General features: G+C 48.8%; 1 protein-coding gene across 3 annotated transcripts in view; it reads right to left on the minus strand.

Moving 5' to 3' along the window:
* hfp (Poly(U)-binding-splicing factor hfp) overlaps nucleotides 1–20,557 on the minus strand; it is a 322,321-nt gene that overhangs the window by 91,525 nt on the left and 210,239 nt on the right. For 2 of the 3 annotated variants that reach the window (XM_070531377.1, XM_070531378.1), the window contains one exon: nucleotides 1,479–1,654. The exons of the other annotated variant lie outside the window; for it this stretch is intronic. In XM_070531377.1, the coding sequence (XP_070387478.1) occupies nucleotides 1,545–1,654 (110 nt within the window). In that variant the 3' untranslated portion in view covers nucleotides 1,479–1,544. Of the gene's footprint in view, nucleotides 1–1,478; nucleotides 1,655–20,557 lie in introns of those variants that run through there. 3 annotated transcript variants of the gene reach the window in all.

The raw sequence follows: 20,557 nt of genomic DNA on the forward strand, positions 1-20,557 counted from the left end.
ACGCTATTTCACCGATTTAGCGTGAGCCCAAATAGCGGCCCCAAAAACTTTGCGTCGGCAAACATGGCGGCACCCATCGAAGCGACGGCTCTAACATAGCACAAAACTGGGTTCGATTCGCGGTATTGCGTGAAGTTCGCAAGCTAGGAGAAGTGACTGCGGTTATCGCTTTCTCTCAACTAGCGTGTGTTGTGAAGATTGACTCATTAGACGCCGCTGATTTTGAATTCAATTGTGGATTTTATGGCTCGTAGGCCTAACGCGGCTAAGCTTGGCTGGTGAAGGCTAGTAAAGTTGGTTTGCTCAAAACTAAGCGCAACTAATTGTTTGCTGCTTACAGAATAACCTCTAAATTGTAATTAAACGCGAATACACGCAAGTCAAAATTATTATTCCTATTACAAAATGGTATACTTTATTTAATTATTTCTAATAGCTTTTCTTTGACGCCGTAGTGGCGCTGTCAGCGCAAGACGGTATCCGCAAACGTAAAACCCTATTCTAAAACTCTTCAGTCCTACGTGCCCCAACGCTAACACCCGCAAAGCTCTTTGGGGCCCCAAACTATTGGGGCCCCTATTCTAAAACTCCCTAATGCTTGCTGCCCGTGCGTGCGGCCGGCCACGGGGTTGGGAGTAGGTGGCGGTGAGCACTAGCGCCACTGTTCGCGGCGGCGGTTTCGAAAACTAAAAAAAGCCACACAAGCAAAAGCAAATCAGCGGCGCTGGCGCAGCGCCGCACGCGCAGGTCGCCCTTATACGGTAGGTCGTGCTCGCACCCATTCGCGCGTTTGCCGCGCGTTGCTGCCGCTTTTCGTGAATCTTGCCGCGCGCGACAGCACCGCCCGCCGCGCGCGGTGTGTCGCGCGCGTTCTTGTCGCTAGTGTGGACGTACCATTAGGGTTACCATAGGGGCCATGTGCATGCATGCTGAATGGCCAAGTTCGAATTACCCAGTCAAGGTCAATTTAGGATTGAATAATGAAAGTTTTGCCCATATAAATGCATGAGCACCGGCCGGGTCCTTTGGTCAGGTTCGAATCAACTGAAAAATCAAATTAACTAGAGTCAAATTATTGGACATCTACTGTACATTGTATTTTAAGAGCCGAAATTTTCAATATCATTTACTGAGCCACAATAGCCCAAATGTTAATTTTTTTTTTAAATCCATGACATCACACTAACATACCAGCCGTAGCAATTGAAGGATAAATTTGAAAAATGCAACATTGGCCTTCATCTTCTAATATTTAACCTATTAGCGCATGATCAATCCAAGAATACTTTAATAAACGCTGATTTAGTGTGCTGCAATAACAAACATTATCTGTGAGCGCATATCCGTTGGTGCCCTTTGTCTCACTGTGTACCAATTCATATCATGCAGCTGTACCAACGTGCCCAGCTTTTGATTTTACTTTGAGACAACAATGGTAGCAGGAAACATTTACTTTATGCCACATCACAGTAGACTGCTTTAAAGGTGTTTTCATTTATTTTGAAAATGTGTATATACAGAGATATGTACATGTCCTATATGGTTTATCCAGACAGGTCATTTGCCTCATAGAGCGTCTGGTCATAAAGTTCTGCTTTCACAAGTCTTCCACCGAAGAATCGGCCATTCAAAGCATCCCTTGCACTTGCTGCCTCTGAAAACAAAGAAAAGCAGGTGTTATTTTGCAGGGCACTGTATGCCACACATCACTGCTTTTCTATCATCGGCTGATTCAACAACACAGGGACTTTCATGAGCCAACCATTGTACAGTGAAACCTCATTGAACCGTAGTTGGCCTGAGCTTGGAAAAAGCATGTACTGCTTAAATGAAATAGCGAGAAGAAAGGGGGTTAACCAAGGGGCCCGATTTTTATTAGTCATATCATAAGAAGCCAACAAACACTGACACCAAGGACAACATAGGGAAAATTACTTTGTACAATAAATGAAATGAAGAAATGATAAATTAATGGAAATGAAAGTGGATGAAAAAACAACTTGCCGCAAGTGGGGAACAAGGGTATCGAATCAGGCAACACTGATGCCTTCAGGTAGCATGTGTGAGTTTGTTGAGCACTTGCCTTCACCCAAAAAGATCATGTTCTTCTGACGCCTGCGGCAGAAAGGATGTTCCACATCCACCGCCAGGGTCTGTGAGTGGTGGCGCTGGCTAACACTCCCAGGGTTCTACTAGGAAACATAAATACCCAAGAAAATGGATGGCGAAACCGCGTGGCAGTAGCTCAATTGGTAGAGCATCGCACACGAAATGCAAAGGTTGTGGGATCGTTCTCCACCTGCGGCAAGTTGTTTTCTCACCCACTTTCATTTACATTAATTTATTGTTTCTTTAATTCATTTATTAAGCACAAGTAATTTCTCCTATGTTGTCCTTGGTGCCAGTATTCGTTGGCTTCTTATGATATAACTGAAATAGCGTGAGATCGGCCACTTACCTGTCAAAAATGGAACTCGGGGAGAGTGAAAGCGCAGAAAACATGCAGTACTTATTCACTTCGCGTGACAAACGTCTGTTATTTTCAGTTGATGCCGCGGAAGTCTAGAAGTCACGATGGCAGCCTGAAACTCACTTAAGCTGCGAGCCAGCTTTTCCACCAGCTCCCTCCTCTCGGAAAACACCTGCAGGAGCTAACGTTACGCACAGCTTCTGCCACTGTTGGGCTTGTATAGCCCGTGCTGTCGCTTTTCATGTCGTCCTGATCACTGTCGTTAGATAACACTTAATTAATAACAAAGACAACGATGGCAAAAAGTTGAACCTCGTAGCCAACGTCTTTTCACGGTCACAGCAGCACTGCCGAGCAACTTCTTCGCATTCCAAATGCCACACACCGGTCAAAAGTAGATCCCTCTTGCGAGCCAGCGCTGACTTCTTCATGCCACGTTCGATAGCACAAACGATGTCCAATTTTTCATCTATGCTGAGCACTCGGTTTTTGTCTGAGCTTCGGCATGATGCAAGTCCTAGCTTACACGATTGCCACAACACAGGCCACAACCAAGGTCAGTCAATTCACATGGCCACGAAGGCAAGGCTGAAATGCAGTTCCAAACCAATGAGCAGCGACACCAATTACGATCGTACGATTGAAGCACGACTACATCTCGCAGGTCAAAACACTAGTTGATGAAAATTATGCATGCAATACGTCACCAATGGAAACATTTGAAAAAATACAGGACAATGTAGTTAGAATAAAAAATGTGAAGTCACAGGAGATTTTCTTCTATGCACGAATAATTATGAGTGCAGTCGACTGAATTTTCGGACGTCCAAATTTTCAGACATGCCTGATATTTCAGACGTCTTCGCGGCAACGCCACGAGCCCCATAGAATCAATGTATAAGGACATCTGAAGTTTCGGACGCTTGAACCCCCCGCCGTCCAATTTTCCGGACTTTTTGACGCGACGGAAGGTCCTTTGGCTCTCGCACAGCGCCCTTGCGAAGGAAATCGTCTTGCAGCCGAAGCATTTCACCTCTTTGAACCACAACTAGCCGAATCTAGCCATCACACACCGATTTGGTCTGGCCACGCTGGCTATGTTCATCGCCGCAAATGGCCGCGCTTCCGTGGAGTTTCCGGAGCGGCGCTATTTCGTTTGTTTGCGCAGGCCACGTTTTGGCTAGCGTGGCGTGTGGTTGTGCTGTTGTGTGAAGTGTGCTCTGCGACACTAGGCCTAGGTGCTTCGACGCTCGTCAGCGAACTCCACTGTTCGCAACTTGAGGATTTCGCTTGCCTTCAATGGTCCCCACTCCGTGTTCGTCGTCCTTGCCGATGGCATCGAAGCGCGGAAAGCAGTACCGTACCCACAGAAATAACTTTTGAACAGCTTGTTGATGTTGACAACGAGCTCAACTTCTGTGCAGAACTGACTGACGAGGGAATAGTCCGTCAGGTTGTGGGGGATTCAGAAGACTCCGATGTTGAAAACGGGAGCTAATGCCTGCGCCGCCTACAAGCGCCGAGTTGACGCAAGCACTGTTGACTTTTTCATCGGTGTACAGTGCTGACATGTCCCTTGCTCAGATCGAGGCGACTATGATCGCATGCAACCGGAACGCCGTCCAAACAACAATCCACAAGTTCTTCAAGCCACTGCAGCGATAACACTGGCTGCCCGACGATGCACATCTACATAATAAACCAGCAGTCGGCTGCATACAGAGTTTTTGAACACCTCTTTTTATAGCACCTTCACTGATGCTTTGGCAGGGTTTCGAAAGATTGGTACTTCAGCCTTTACCTCTAGATCCGAGAAAAACAGAAAAAAGGTGCGGTTCTTTGCATGCATTCATTTTTTCGGACTGCCTGAATTTTCGGACGTTTTTACGCTCCCTAGAGGGTCCGAAAAATCGGTCGACTGTATTAAATTGTGCCAACTTATTTAAGGGGGGATGAGGGTCACTAAAACTTTTTTTTATTTTTTGAACATATATTGCTTAAATTTTGTGTGCAGACATATTGTAGAATGCTTATTTCAAATTTGTATTTAGATTTCAAATAACTCACTGGGAAGAAAAGATTGTTACGCGAAGGATGAGTCAGTAAGACGAGCAACTATTTACAGGTTATATTTACAACAGCGGTTGCAGCGCTGGCCGGTTAGATTCACAGCGTGAGCCCAGTTCTTCCTCCTCTTTTCTCGAGTGATGGCGCCCCATGTGCTTCATTCAAACAATCAAATACCATACACGTGTAGCATAATCCCCCGGCGGCAGAAGCGACGTCCCAGAGCATCTAAATGTCATCACTAGGAGGGTGATACTGCTTCAGTCCTGTAAGGTGCACGATATCACTGGACTGGGAAGCAGATGGGGCGTCAGGGGCGATCTCGTAGGTGACGGGAGTCACGGCAGGAAGCACTCGGTATGGGCCTGTGTAATGAGACAGCAGTTTTTTGACAGGCTGACCTGACACAACAGAGACCATAGAAGCACCAAAGAACCAGGCGGAAAGTGCACGTCTCGGTGTCGCCGGTTGTAGAAACGCCTTTGAATCTCTTGGGATTTCAGAAGGCGGTCACGGGCAATTTCCCTTGCGTGGGCATAGCGGGTGATGGCGTGAAGTGCATATTCACTGGTCGGTGCCGTGTGAAAAGGGAGGGCTGTGTCGAGGGGCAGTGCAGGTTCTCGGCCAAACGAAGGAAAAATGGGGAATAACCGGCTGTGTCGCGGCGCGAGGAATTATACGCAAATGTGACAAACGGTAGAGCGGTCCCAGTCAGTGTGGTCTGAGGAGACATATTTCGCGAGCATGTCTGTGAGAGTTCGATTGAGATGCTCCGTGAGGTTATTTGTTTGCAGATGGTATGACGTGGATAGCTTGTGCCTTGTGGCACAGGACTGCATGATGTCTGCGATAACTTTTGATAGGAATGTCCGGCCACGGTCTGTGAGATGTTGTCGTGGAAATCCATGTAATAAAATCACGTCGCATAGAAGAAAATAGGCGACATCTGTGGCGCAGCTTGTAGGAAGCGCACGTCTTATGGCGTAGCGCGTGGCGTAATCCGTGGCCACAGCAATCCACCTGTTCCTAGAGGTAGAAAGAGGAAAAGGGCCAAGTAAGTCGAAACCAACCCGAAAGAACCACTCGACATTCCTGCGGAATGTCGAGTGGTTGAAGGTACCCAGCAGGGAGCGTCGATGGCGTCTTACGTCGCCGGCATTTCTTACACGCAGCTACGTATCTTCGAACAGAGCGAGCAAGCCCTGGCCAAAAGAAGCGTCGGCGGATCCAGTTGTAGGTACGTGACACACTGAGGTGACCAACAGTGGGGAGGTCGTGAAGTTTATGGAGAACAGCCGAGCGAAGGTATTTAGGGATCACAAGGAGTAATGCAGGGCCGTCGGGGTGAACGTTGTGGCGGTAGGGTATGCCATCTTGAAGTGTTAATAAGTAAAGGGAACTGTCGGCAAGTCACGATTCCAGGCAGTCAATGATGATACGCAAGGACGGCTCACGACGCTGCTCGTCGGCGACATCGTCGGGAAAAACAGAGAGAACAGAGGCGTCGGTGTCAGTATCAGACGTAGAGGTCGCGTCATCGACTGGTAGCGAGAGAGGCAATCTGCGTCCTGGTGTTGGCGTCCCGACTTGTCAATGTGTAGGGATATTCTTGCAGTTGGAGCCGGCGAGTAGGATCCTTGAGCGACGAAAGCCAACAGAGCGCGTGATGGTCTGTGATTACTGAGAAGGGCTTGCTATATAAATATGGGCGGAACTTTGAAACAGCCCAGATGAGAACAAGACATTTGCGTTCGGTAATCAAATAGTTGCGCTCTGCAGTTGTCAGGAGCCGGCTAGTGTAGGCTATAACGCAGTCATGTCCGTGTTGGCGTTGTGACAAGACGGTGCCGATCCCATAACCACTTGCATTAGTTCGGACCTCTGTAGGTGCAGACGGGTCAAAGTGGGCCAAGACCGGTGGATTAGTGAGAATAGTGAGAAGGCGTGAAAATGTGGTAGCCTGAGGGGAACCCCACGTAAAAGGCACATCTTTCTTCAGAAGTTCAGCGAGTGGTCGAGCGATCGCTGCAAAATCTTTCACGAACTGTTGGAAATAAGAACAGAGCCCCACAAAACTCCGGACGTCTTTGACAGACTGAGGTATAGGAAAAGCTGTCACTGTTCGAATCTTCTCCGGGTCGGGTTGTACTCCAGAAGCATCAATGAGATAGCCTAGCACTGTAATCTGTCGCCCCCGAAGTGGCACTGTGATGAGTTTAATTGGAGCGCAGCCTTACGGAAGACGTCGAGGATAGCTATGACACGCTCAAGGTGCGTCTCAAATGTAGAAGAGAACACAAGGACGTCGTCGAGGTAACAAAGACAAGTTGACCATTTGATGCCTTGAAGCAGAGTCAATCATCCGTCCGAACGTGGCAGGGACATTGCATAAACCGAACGGCATAACCTTGAATTGGTAGAGGCCATCTGGAGTGACGAAAGCGGTCTTTTCTTGGTCTTGCTCATCGACGGAAATCTGCCAATAACCAGACTGAAGGTCAACGGACGAAAAGTATTTGGCACCGTGAAGACAATCAAGAGCGTCGTCGATTCGTGGTAAAGGGTAAACGTCCTATTTAGTAATTCGGTTTAGGTGGCGGTAATCAACGCAGAAACGCCACGTGCCATGTTTCTTTTTGACGAGCACGACCGCCGACACCCAAGGACTTGACGAGGGCTCAACAATGCCTCTGGCGAGCATCCTGCTTACTTCCTGCTGATAACTTGCCGCTCTGCCATGGACACACGATACGGTCGGCGGTGAATGGGAACAGCATCACCAGTGTTTATCCGATGCTTAACAAGTGATGGCTGACCAAGTGGTCGATCATCGATGTCAAATATGTTGGGGTAGGAAGCAAAAGACGGTATAGGGTGGCTGCTTGGTCAGGCGCGAGGTCCGGAGCGACCATGGGACGTAACGGGCCGTCGAGGTTCAAAGCATCCCGCGAGTAGTCAGGAAGATCTGGAGACGCGTCAGCTGCAAAAGCAGCGACGTGGTCGTCTGTCACTGACTAGAGCGTGGCCACCGCTATGCCTTCAGGTAACACTTGCTTTGTCAAGCCAAAAGTGATAACGGGAGACACGTCCGATTAGCGGCAACATTACGACAGAGTGTGGCACGCAGACGTCGCGCGCCAGGAGGACACCACGAATAGGTGCGACGACATAGTCGTCATCAGGCATGGTTGCCGTTGAGGCCAATTCAACGAAGGTTAGGGCTTTTGGAGGTAAGCGAACAAACGCTGTACTGTAGAGGGTGTTTGGTTGTTTGGGGCGAACGTCTGAAAGAAGAGGAAGCTCGAGGCACAGCGTATTGGTGGAACAGTCAATGAGGGCAGAATGTGTCGTCAGAAAGTCGACCCCGAAGATTAGGTCATGAACAGGACTGGAACAGGACAGTCCTGTTCACGGTGAACAGGACTGGAACCTGGCGTTCAGCAATTCCTATAGGAGCAGTGCACATACCACTGGTGGCAACAGTGGCGCCACTGACGACACGTACGGCTCGAGTGATGGCAGGCGTAAGAACTTTTTTGAGGTGACGACATAGGTTAGCGCTCATTATGGACACTTGGGCTCCAGTATCAATTAATACCGTCAACGGAACACCATCTACGTCTACTTCAATTAGGTTCGTGTTGGTGATGCAGCACTACGGCCATGCTAAGTCTATCTCGTTGGAAGTACCTGGGTTGGGCAATAATTGCGAAGTGCCACAATTTTCCCAATGACGCCTGAACGTTTCAAGCTATGTTTAACAAGTTAATTAATTTATCTCGGCTAATTACTAAAAAAGAAAACACTAAAAAAATATGGTACTGCAAGTTTAAATAAACGCTAACATCTACACGATTTCTGTCCTGAAGAACGCATAGGTTTTTTCAAAATCTTCGTCAAGTTAGTTGGGACACCCTGTATATGGTGTAACTTTATAAGATTTGATCAGTAACTTTATTTTGTAATTACGTTTTTACTAACTATTAAGCTTTTGTATGTACAGTGGAACCCCGATTATACGACTTTCTCGGGACCGCGAAAAAGCGTCGTAAAATGCGGGCGCAGTAAAATCCGAACATAAATTATGCCTATAAGAACACTACTTATTTCGTGCGATGGATTTATGAGAAACCTTAATGTAAACTACTAACATACTCTCCAGGGCCTGGAAACCCAAATTACTAAATAAGTAAGAATTAATGCTGCAGTACAGGTACCAATCATACTTTATTGAAACGAACCTTTACGGCACTCCACTGCCCACAGCCGCGATTCCCCCCAGCCGGCGCGAACTTTAAGAAAAGTCGGTAAATTTCTTTTGGACCTTGTCTGATCCGTGAACCAAGAGCTTTCGCTTGAATTGAAACGTCCAAAAGGAGGTCCTCTGTGGCATCACATGAACAGATGAAGTTCCGGATGCAGTCTATGTGCCGTAGCACTTCGGCGAACGTGGTAGGCACAAGCACGGCATCTGTGGTGTCGTTGTTGCCCTCGTCCGATGTCGAAGCGGTGTCGGCACTAGGCAAAGCCTCCTCAATGGCGTCATCCAGCGACATCTCGCCGCAGATCGCAATGTTGTCGACCTCCATGCACTCGGCGAAGGTCGTGGTGAAGTTTAAACCCTCGAAATCGTTGTCGGCGAAGCCTGCATCGGCCTCGAGCGGCATCGAGGTTGTTGCGTCCCCAGCAGAGGAGGCAGTCTCTCGCTTAAAGCCACAGTGCTTGAACGAGTTAGCAATTGTTCTTCGCGACACTGCGTTCCACGAACTGGCAATTAAGTGCATGACGTCGAGCACAGTGATCTTTCTTTCCGACTCGCTGCGCTCCATAGCCGCCAGCTGACGCTGCACTAACCGCTCCCGGTACCCTTGCTTGACGCACTTCATGATGCCGGCATCCAGCGGCTGCAGCGGGCTTGTGCAGTTGGGCGGGAAAAAAACAACCCTTATGTTCCTCAGGCTGGACGTATTGGGTGGGTAGCATGGCGCGTTGTCAACGAAAAGCAATATTTTCTTAGCCCTAGCACCCATTTTGTTATCCAGCTGGTGCAAAAAATTGGTGGTTTAAGTTGTAGCTGCACGGCAGCGTCTTCAAGTTCTTAAAGCACTGTGGCTTTGCAAACTTTCCAACAACGAGCATGGGCAGCCTCTTGGAACCGTCCTCGTTAGCACAGAATAGTGCCGTCACACACTCTTTACTATGCTTGCCACCATGACAGCTGTCAGCCTTAAAAATGCAAGGGTTTGCTCGGGCTGCATATGGCTAAAATATACCGCTCTCATTGGCGTTGAAAACTTTGCAGGGCTTGTATGCAGCAGTCATCTCCGGCAGCGACTCCATCCACTCGTTCACCGTCGAAACGTCCACGGAAGTGCTTTCTCCGCAGGAGCAGCTGTACGCAATCCTGTTTCGTTTTTAAAGCGATCCAGCCACCCGTTCGATGCCTGAAAGTCGTCGATGCTCAGACACAATGCTACAAGGTCTGCCTCTTCTTTTAGAATGGCGCCGTCAACATTGATCGCAGAGCTCCGTGCTTGATGCACCCACTGGACGAGAACTTTTTCTAACGTCTCATGCTGTCTTTCTTTTGCCGCTTTCCGCTTGAGCCCGAACTTGTTGGCATTCTGCAATATCACCGCTTTGTTTGCCAGTATCATCTTAAGGGGGGACACGGGTTGTAGCGACCAAAAATCACGAAAGAACTCGATTTTTTTGTTGCATTTTTGGAATGTACAGCTATTATTGCATCCACATTGTTAATTTCATACCGATAACATCAGTATTTTAGCTGCAGTGACACCTTATACGACATGTACTAGCTGAATTTCAGGCGAAACTTGCGCTTAAACGGCACACCTTCCAAAACGCGCGCCTGCTCGTCCACGTGTGCTAGCCCGGAAATCTTGGTCTTATTTCAAAGAGCGACTTTTCCCTTCAAATTCCCGCCAGAACGGGCCCCGTTCAGCTACTGGCCACTTAGAAAATGCCCAGCAAAAAAAGGCACTAGAATGCCCTCTTATTTGTTACTCAGTGCAGGTTAAAAAATTTTCATTATGGGGTTTTTATGTGCCAAAACCACTTTCTGATTGTAAGGCACGCCGTAGTGGAGGACTCCGGAAATTTCGACCACCTGGGGATCGTTTACATGCACCTAAATCTACGTACACGGGTGTTTTAGCATTTCGCCCCCATCGAAATGCGGCCACCATGGCCGGGATTCGATCCCGCAACCTTGTGCTCAGCAGCCCAACACCATAGCCACTGAGCAACCCCAGCGGGTCACTCAGTGCACTTGACTTGAGCTTGCCTCCCGATTGGCTGAACTGCATGGCCATCATCTGCTCTGCGCTTGGAGCCATGCATTGAGGCGCGCCATCTTGCCCCAGTGTCAGCGAGGAAGCAGGATGCGATGTCTGAAACGGAGTGCAAATTTCCGACGCAGCACAAGTTTGGTGCGAAAAAGTGCAACGGACATTCATCGAAAACTTCAAAAAATGTTGCTCGACACTGCAAAACGCTCAGGACGCCATAACCTCAGCGTCCGATGCCGAAATCGACGATGCAGCAACGGCAGGCCTAACAACTGCATTGGCTGCTGCGGATACTGTGACAAGTCTGTTTGCCGCGGACCCTTCGAACAGCGCTTGGGTACGGCAAGATACGATCTACTGGCAACCCTCCAAGCTGGAGGAGGAGGAAGTGAAAGCCAAAGCAAAGCTATCGGAGTTGTCTCCCGCTCCAGCGACGGAGAGGAAACGCGAGTTTGTGGATGACAGTACGGACGATGCACTTCGCCCGCCTGATGGGATTGTGGATTTGAGTGCTGTGAACACTTTAATAACGTTTGCAAACTGCAATATCTGCAATGGTGCCTTGGAAATCGTTCGAGATGAGCGGGAATATGGACTCACTGTGATGCTGCGTTTTATGTGTGCAAACTGTGGAGAGATTGCGTCGGTGTGGAGCTCGCTGCGCGTTCCCAGTGCTGAACGAATGAAATCCTCTGCTGTGAACGTTTTGGCTACGCGTGCCATGCAGGCAACGGGGAATCGACAGACCGCATTCAAAGACGTTTTCTTGTTGATGGGCATCAGCCTTCGGGCTCTACACACGAAAACGTGGCAGAGCTACGTGAAGCCGATCGTGCGGTGCGTAATCTGACGAGCGACTGCTTGTGGTCGATTCGCGAACTTTACGCCAAACTGAACGCGGGTCATACCGGGAACATTGCGGTGGCATATGACGGGTCATGGAGTCGGCGTCAGCACCGTGATTGAGTTGTTCAGTGGACTTGTGCTCGACTTTCTTGAACTGAGCAATTTCTGTGGTGGGCGTGAGTCGGGGCCTAAGGAGAGTGACCATTCCTATGGAGCCTGGAAGAATGGCCACAAGTGTCAGAAGAACACTTATAAGAAAGCTGGGGAGATGGAGGTGGAAGCTGCCCTCATCCTTTTCAGGCGATTATTGGAGCGGCGCAATCTGCGGTATACAACAGTACTTTGTGAAGGGGACAGCCGCAGTTATCTCGCTTTACAAGATGATGAAGTGCATGAGAATATGCCAATTAAAAAAGAGGACTACGTGAATCACATGCAAAAGCGCATGGGGACGGCTTTGCAAAACTTGGTGGCAAAACACAGAGGCCCTGGACATGACAGTCTTGGTGGAAAGGGCTGCTTGACAGCAGACTTTATCTCCAAGTTAACCTCATACTATGGATGGGCTCTGAAAACCCACAAAGGAGATGTAGATGCCACTCAAAATGCAGTGATGGCCACATATCATCACATTACATCAAACGATGATGTGGCTAATCACACTCTTTGTCCATCAGGCCCAAACTCCTGGTGCAAGCAAAATGCTGCAGTGGCCAAAGGTGAGCCAGTTCCAAAACATCCTCGAAAGCTTCCTCATGTGTGTCGGGCTTTACGTCCCATATATGAACGTCTTTCAGACAAGAAACTGCTGCAACGTTGCCAGCATGGTAAAACGCAAAATAACAACAAAAGCCTGCATTCAATGATCTGGGCACTGCCGCCAAAAGACCGGCACGCTTCTTTGTTCATGGTGCAGGCTAATGTGGCATAGGCAGTATTGAAGTTAAATGCAGGCAATGCAAGGGCCTCAAAGGACATAATGAAAAAACTACGTTTAAATCCAAGCGAGCAAAGTCGCACCCGCATGGCCGAGAAAGATAGGTGTCGAATGGCAGCATCAGCCAAGAAGCGCAAAGCACCAGAAAACTTGTGCCAGTCCCTGAAAATGCGGCACACAGGGGCTGGGAGTCAGCAGGACTACATGCCTAGTGTCTACTAAGCTGTTCTAAATTTAAAATAGGGTTTTGCATGTTTTCTCACTATTCTCAAAACATGTGTTTGGGTCAATTCACCAGACTGTCGGAGTGATATCTCATGATCTAGAACAGCTACAGCATTAATTCTTTCTTTAGCAGAAAGCCTAATCTGCATATTACAAAGTGCTGAGAGCAGAATTTCAAATTTGTGCGCATGTATATTTCCATTTTATTAATGTTCTTTTGGTGTGGTAGCCTTAGGACAAGAAAAGAATTTTGATCACCTGCAGAATGGCTAATTAAAATCATAGTATCTAGCTATGCAATAATATTCACTTTCTGCTGAGCAGTTTTTTTTCCATTGTCTCCGGAAAGAATAGTATGGCAGCAGTGTCAATCTCCTGAACTAATGGACCTACCATAAAAATGATTGCATATTCGAAATCAGCACGAAAAACTAAGTAAACTTGTTTATTTTCATCAGATTTGGCCATAAGCTGCAGGAAATAATCTTCACAACCCAGGTCCCCCCTTAAAGGACCCTTCACGACGGCTGGCGCGGTGGAGCCTCAAATTGCAACAATATGACGTCACAGTAATCTACAAGTCCCGACGAAAACACTTTGATGCCGTCTGCCTATCCCATGCCCCCATCAATCCCCCGCCACAAGACTAGGACGACGACGCCTTCTTTGGAATAATAAGCACGGAAGACTTCACTAAACAGCAACGAGCAGACCCGGAGCTAAAAGGCCTCGTCGAGTATTTGGAAGCATAGATTGTCTTCGTTCACGCTACAAAACAAGCTCCTCGTGAAGAAAAACTTCTCACCAGTCCGCGCCAACTACCTTCGTCTTGTTCAATCAGCACTGCGTCCAGAAGTACTGCACGCCCTACATGACGATCCAACCGCTGGGCAGCCCAGATTCTCCCGGACGCTGTCGAGGATACAGGAAAGATATTACTGGCTGCGTCTGACCGCCGACGTCGCCCGTTACGGTAAGACATGCCGAGACTGTCAGCGATGCAAGACACCACCGACAAGGCCTGCAGGATTACTACAGCCGATCGAACCTCCTTGACGACCATTTAAGCAGATCGGGATGGATTCTGGTTTGTTGGGACCCTTTCCGACATCAACGTCCGGAATAAGGCGGCGGACTATCTCACCCGCTTCGCTGAAACTAAAGCTCTATCGAAAGGCAGGGCAGCCGAAGTAGCAAAATTTTTTGTCGAGAACATCCTTCTGCGACATGGTGCCCCAGAAGTCCTCATCACCGACAGAGGAACAGCTTTTACAGCAGAGCTCACCCAAGCCATTTTGCAATACAGCGAGACAAGCCACAGGAGGACAACTGCCTACCACCCGCAGACAAATGGTCTCACGAAGCGCCTGAACAAGACCCTCATCGACATGCTAGCAATGTACGTCGACGTCGAGCACAAGACGTGGGAAGCGGTCCTGCCGTACGTAACCTTTGCTTATAACACCGCAGTGCAAAAACACAGATCACCCGTTCAAGCTGGTTTACGGCAGGAACCCGACGAAGAGATTCTTGACGTCGCTACCTATCTCCAGCGTGCCGAAGAAGCCCGACACCTCGACGCCTACGGATCAAGAACCAGCAGCGTACCGAGAGCCAACACTGCAACCTCTGACGACGCTACGTCCAGTACATGCCTGGCGACCATGTTTGGGTTTGGACACCAATACGTCGACGAGGACTAAGTGAGAAACTATTGCGATGCTATTTCGGACCCTACCAAGTCATCCGACGTATCGGCGCACTGGACTATGAGGTCGTGCCAGACGGCATTTCGCATTCACAGCGACGTCGCGCACGACCTGAAGTGGTCCACGTAGTGCGTCTTAAACCTTTTCACGGACGCTAACGAACTTTCCTTATTTTGTTTTTTTTCTTTTGCTACGAGTGCTTATTTATTACTTTCGTTTGTTTGCAGCATCGGGTCGATGCTTTTTAAGAGGGGGGTATTAACACGTGTACTTATCTTTATCGGGCAACCACGTTTCGCCGCCTAACAAATGTAATCGCACAGCGTGGGACGCGCCTGTATGTATCCGAAGTTTCTGGAAAGTTATCGATGCTTCTATCCGATGTCTGTGTTCGCCGAACCTTATGTTATCTGACTTCGTCACCTGACGCGAATGGTGTAGAACTTTGTGGAAGGCACGCGGGTCCCAGCGATTACTCTGAAACATTCGACGACAGATCTATAAAAGCCGACGCACTTGACCCGCTGATCAAATTATCGCCGATCGCCGACTGTGTTTGCCGCTGTTGCTGTGCTTTAAGCGTAGCCCGTTTTTGTGGGCACAGGTTCGCCCAATAAAAGTTAGTTTTGTCTTTCACAGTATCGCTACTGTGTTCTTTGACGTCACTACCACGTGACAATATGGTACTAAGTTCAAAATCTGGGTGAACCCATTCCTACTATTTCATGGAAAACTCTGAAGGCTCACCAGTGCAATGCGTGCCATTTTAGAATCAGGTCTATATATATACATATAGGTGTATCCAGGTTACATTGTGATGCGATGTTGCGGCGAATATTCTCACTTACGCTTCATTTGTACGTACCGTTGCGTGCTTTGCATACGGAATGTCAGCTGGTGCAATAGACAACTTGGCACAAGTCTCGAACGGCAAACTCTTTTTTTTCTTTTCCACCAAGTAGTTGGCCCCGCAAAATGTAGATGGCACTGCCGTGTCTCCACAAGCCGCCATTGCAGGACTATGGGCTTCTATGGCATCTTCGCTACCATGTGTACATATACCTCTGTACTAGACAATGGTCGAGTGGGTTGAACGGCGCTATCCCACTAAGGCATCATGTGTAGGAAGATTGTGCGTGGGCGCAGCAGGCGAACTGGATTGGGGCGAAGACGCGTTTTGCAGTATATTCAACTGAATTTTGCTGCGGGCGCTGAGACCGATTGCGCGCGTAAGCTCCTATAGTAGTGCGTTATTTCAACTGTAAATTTATATTCACACCTTTTTGCTACGTATAGTACATACAATCGAACCCTGTTCATACGTTTGTCACCAAACCGGGGAAAAAAAACGTAACAGCCGGGAAAACGCAACAGTGAGGAAAGCTCCGAAAATGAATGAAAAAATGCAGCTTCAACTATAGACAATTTATTTCCACAGAGTGCGCTTAGGACTTTAAAAAGTCTATAATGGCGGCTTGCCGTTTATTTCGCTCGCTAGAAATCGCCACACGTTTCTCAATAGCCTGGAAGGCCGCATTGCTGTCAGCGTCACCGTGAGGTGCGACGTACGTGCGGAGGAGGTCCAGAGCCGCGACGGCTTCTCCAAAGCTACGATTTGGCAACTCCCCAACACCATGCGGCTCGTGCTCCTCGTCGTCACCGCGTCACGGCAATGGCAACGGACGAAGGAATATCCGCGGGAAATTTTGCCCTCTTTGGCGTAATCATGCTGACGTGCTAACGATTGTTTAGTATTGCTGCGGAGCGCGCGCGTCCGAGCAGCCCGGTTGCGCGCAGCGCCGCTTGGGAGAAATGCAAACAAGAGAGGAGAGCTGGCCCGGTAGGCGCAGCAACGCCACCAGCAACGCCAACTTCCGGTTTCACTTTAGCTTCACAAAGAATGACGTCAGGACCTCTCCTGAGTTTCCTTGCTCCGTGGGGCAACACGTCCAACAACGATGCGGTGACCGTAATCACAGTGATGATAGTGAGAGCATTTTTCACGAATGGCCACTTAGTGGCGGCCTCTCGAACTGGCGTGCGGCTTCTTGGAGCCAGTTCCATAGCCAAGCCCGGCCAAGCCCAGCCAAAACTTGTCAAAAGCCAAAATGGCGGTTGGAACGCGCTGCCTAGTTTAGCCCAGGCGGGTGCGGGGTGCTAAGTTGCAACGTACCATGCGGGAACGTTTTCACAGCTACAACGTAACAGCGGGGTTCCTTATACATTGTATCCTATGGAAGCTATGCCGGGACCGGATGAAAACGACGTAGCAGCTGGGAAAACGCAGCAGTGAGGTACGTAACAGCGGGGTTCTACTGTATTTAAATTAAATTATGGGGTTTTACATGCCAAAACCACGATCTGATTATGAGGCACGCTGTAGTGGGGGACTCCACAAATTTGGACGAACTGGGGTTCTTTAAGGGGGGACATGGGTTCTAAAAAATTTTTTCTTATTTTTGGGTAACTTTTTAATAAACTCCACTTGTCTGGTGTAATTTTTCGCGCTGATTTCAGATCTGTAATTAGATTTTTGATAGCTGTAGCATTTCAAATACTGAGGTCTGAAGTCAAATTAATTTCAATCTCGTTACGGGGCTTTTTGATGATTCCGTCTTGCTAAACCAAAAACTAAATGCATGACACCATTGCTAAAGACCTACTGTAGGGGGTGATGCTATTCGTATTCGGAAACATTTTACGGTCAAAAAAACAATCTTGCATTTATGATGAAAATTTTTTCTAATTAGCAGCAAGTACTATATCTGAATGTAATTTTCATGACGGTGCAAGAGTAATGAAAATAGCATCACCCCCAGATCATTTCAATGCGAATAAAATGATACCATCCTTGTCATTTTTAACCAAAAACAATCCAGAAAAAACACCTGTAAGGCTGAGTACAGTGTGCAAAAACATCGAACTGAAATAAACGCATTTGAAGTTTCAAACAAATGTAGCTTTTGCTGAAGTGAATCTACAGCAATACAACTGGCACCGTTTTGAAGCTCAATGATTTGTAAGGATGGCCATACTAAATGTGTGACTGTGTGGCATTTTAACGCGATAGCGTTAAAGGAGCTCGTGTCGCAGAAAAGCCGGTGTCGTCGGCGTCGGCGTCCGCGGCGTTGACCGTGAGCGATAAATCACGGCAGGCACGTCATAAATAAAAAGCAACTTCCAAGATGGGCTGGGTGGGAATCGAACCAGGGTCTCCGGAGTGTGAGACGGAGACGCTACCACTCAGCCACGAGTTCGATGCTTCCAAGCAGTACAAACGCGCCTCTAGTGAATGCGGTGTTGCCTTCGAAACAAGCCGTGGAAGGTTATACTGTGGTGTATATCGGTAATTATGAACACGTAACTTACAGAAGTCGCAATTACACGAGTAGCGAAGTGCGTTTCCGCTGCATTTCTTCTGCGCTTTCCGCACACGCAGATTCATCTTGCGGCAAACACAGAAGACCCCCTCCTCTCCGTGTACAGCGCTGCCCCGACAGATGGCGCGCCACGCGCGCATTGGAGCTGTGCGAGGCGGGTAGCTCCCGGACTCTCTCTCCCCTGACAACGCTTCGCCTTGCTCCCTCTACAGAATCAAGCGTCCTTCCTTTCTTTAGATCACTATCTGTCTATCTCTCTGCCCGTGCCGATCACAACGTTTGGCTGGCGTGCATCATTTCCCCCTCCGAGATACCGAGTTCTTTGGTTCGTTCCGCTTGCTCAGGCGCACGTTTCGTTGCTGCGCCGCACGCCGCGTTGCTCGACCATATGGCTCGACGCTCACCGCGTTTGATGCAGGGCGCCTCGTAAGTGATGGCTGCCCTGTGGCCCATTGTCTTACACCCCTTGGCGGGTCGACAGGAACGCTGTTGCGTTCCACTCTTGAAGGCGAAGCTTAAGCGTCCTCCAATTTTTTTTTTCATTTTGTAGAATTGACCATGATACTGAATGAAGGGTCTGAGTGAAAGTAGCCTTCCAGGTCATCTTCACCTGTCGATGGCTGTGGAACTTAGGATCAGAGAGCCAGTGATAGATATGCAGCTGCTAGGTGCTTTCCAGAATTGTACTTTTGTATGACGCCTCGATCACTTCTGTAGCCAAATGTTGTGTCAGACCAAGGGGCATAGTGAACAGAGCTCATGATGAGGTTCTCTTTATGAAGGGGGAGGTAAGATAGATATTGTTATGAGCTATCGTGACAATATGATAATAGAGTGAATGCGCAATATGCTTGGTTGCAGGTCCAAGGTGCCGACACGCGAAATGCCTAGCCGCAGATACAAGGAGTCGACGCTCTGTGTGCTTAGTTGCGCAGTTCAAGGTGCAGAGGCGCGAAATGCCTAGCCGCGCAGTCCGAGGAGTCGACACTCTATGCGCTTATTCGCGCAGTCTGAGGTGCCGACGCGCGAAATGCCTAGACGCGGGCTCGAGGAGTTGGCACTCAATGCGCTTATACGTGCAATCCGAGGTGCCAACAAACGAAATACCTAGACGCGGGCTCGAGGAGTCGACACTCAATGCACTTATTTGTGCAGTCCGAGGTTCCAACGCGCGAAATGCCTAGACGCGGGCTCGAGGTGCGGACGCGCGAAATGCCTAGACGGGGGCTCAATGAACCGACACTCAATGCTCTTGTTCGCGCAGTCCGAGGTGCCGAAGCGCGAAATTCCTAGCCGCAGGCTCAAGGAGTCGACACTCGGTGCTCTTATTCGCGCAGTCCGAGGTGCCGACGCGCGAAATGCCTCGACACGGGCTTGAGGAGTCGACGCTCAATGTACTTAGTTGCGCAGTTAGAGGCGCCGATGCACAACATGCTTAGGTGAGGGCCCGAGATGTCCGTGTGCGATGTGCTTGATCAATGAGTAAGAGGCTCCTATGCACGAAATGCTTAGCTGCGGTACGAGGATTGCATGCGCAATGTGCTTGGTCACAAATTCCAGAACACCGAGTGCTGAAATGCCTAGCCGTATGTCTGAGGATTTCGCGCGCGAATCTTGGTCGCGAAGTGCGCGTCGCCGGTGCTTGGAATGCTTTGCCGTGGGTCTGTGATGTCCACAAACGTAGGGATCGGCCACGCTACCGCAATGTCCGCATCCGTTTTGACACGTTGAGATTATGGCGAGTGGAGACTTCCAGGCTCGCGAGGTGCAAAGAGCGGAACAGACGACGCGAGCACCGGACCAATGGCGAACGGCGCTGGAGTCACGTGGCGGGTGCGACCAATCGCAGACTCCGGCACGACCTTCAATCATTTGCTTTTTGTGTGCTTGTTTCTGTACGGAGGACATAGCTTAAGTGGCAAATTTGAAGACGGAGAAATGCACGTTCCAACGAGACCAAGATGGCGGCGCTCGGTTGCGCCGTTCCAGAGATATTGTGGCTAGAAGAACACTGTTCTTTCTTGATTTCTGCAAAATTTTTCGCCACCTTGGCTGATAAAACAAATTTTTTAGAGGTCTTCTACATGGTTAATATGGATGATATTTCGGGATCAGATAGAAAAAGAGTTATAGAAATTGAACATGTGATTTTCAAAAAATTGACTTTTCGGCCATTTTTCGCAATGCGAAACCCGCGTCCCCCCTTTATTGTGCACCTAAATATAAGTACACATGTGTTTTCGTATTTCGCCCCCATTAATATGCGGCCGCCGTGGAAGGGATTCGATCCTGCAACCTCGTGCTTAGCAGTCCAACACTACGCACACATATTTGAGGCATGGGTTATACAACATGACCTCGTCAATTTTGCTGTCGTCAAGCGTGTCGTCTGCTAACGAGTGCGCGTTCATTGCATGGATGCTGGCGGATGCCCGGTTTTTCTCGCAGTCTGTGCAGTAAAATTTATGGTTTTACTTGCTTTGGTGCGCCCGCAACTCTTGTGGGCCGGTACCGATTGTAGTTTTAGCCAGGTGAACTGCTATTATTTGTTTTCTAAAAGTAACATGTAATTTTTGCCACAGAAGCCACCTATCTACAACATGAAGCTACGT

This window comes from Dermacentor albipictus, chromosome 1 (genome assembly GCF_038994185.2).
Source record: "Dermacentor albipictus isolate Rhodes 1998 colony chromosome 1, USDA_Dalb.pri_finalv2, whole genome shotgun sequence".
Lineage (NCBI taxonomy): Eukaryota > Metazoa > Arthropoda > Arachnida > Ixodida > Ixodidae > Dermacentor > Dermacentor albipictus.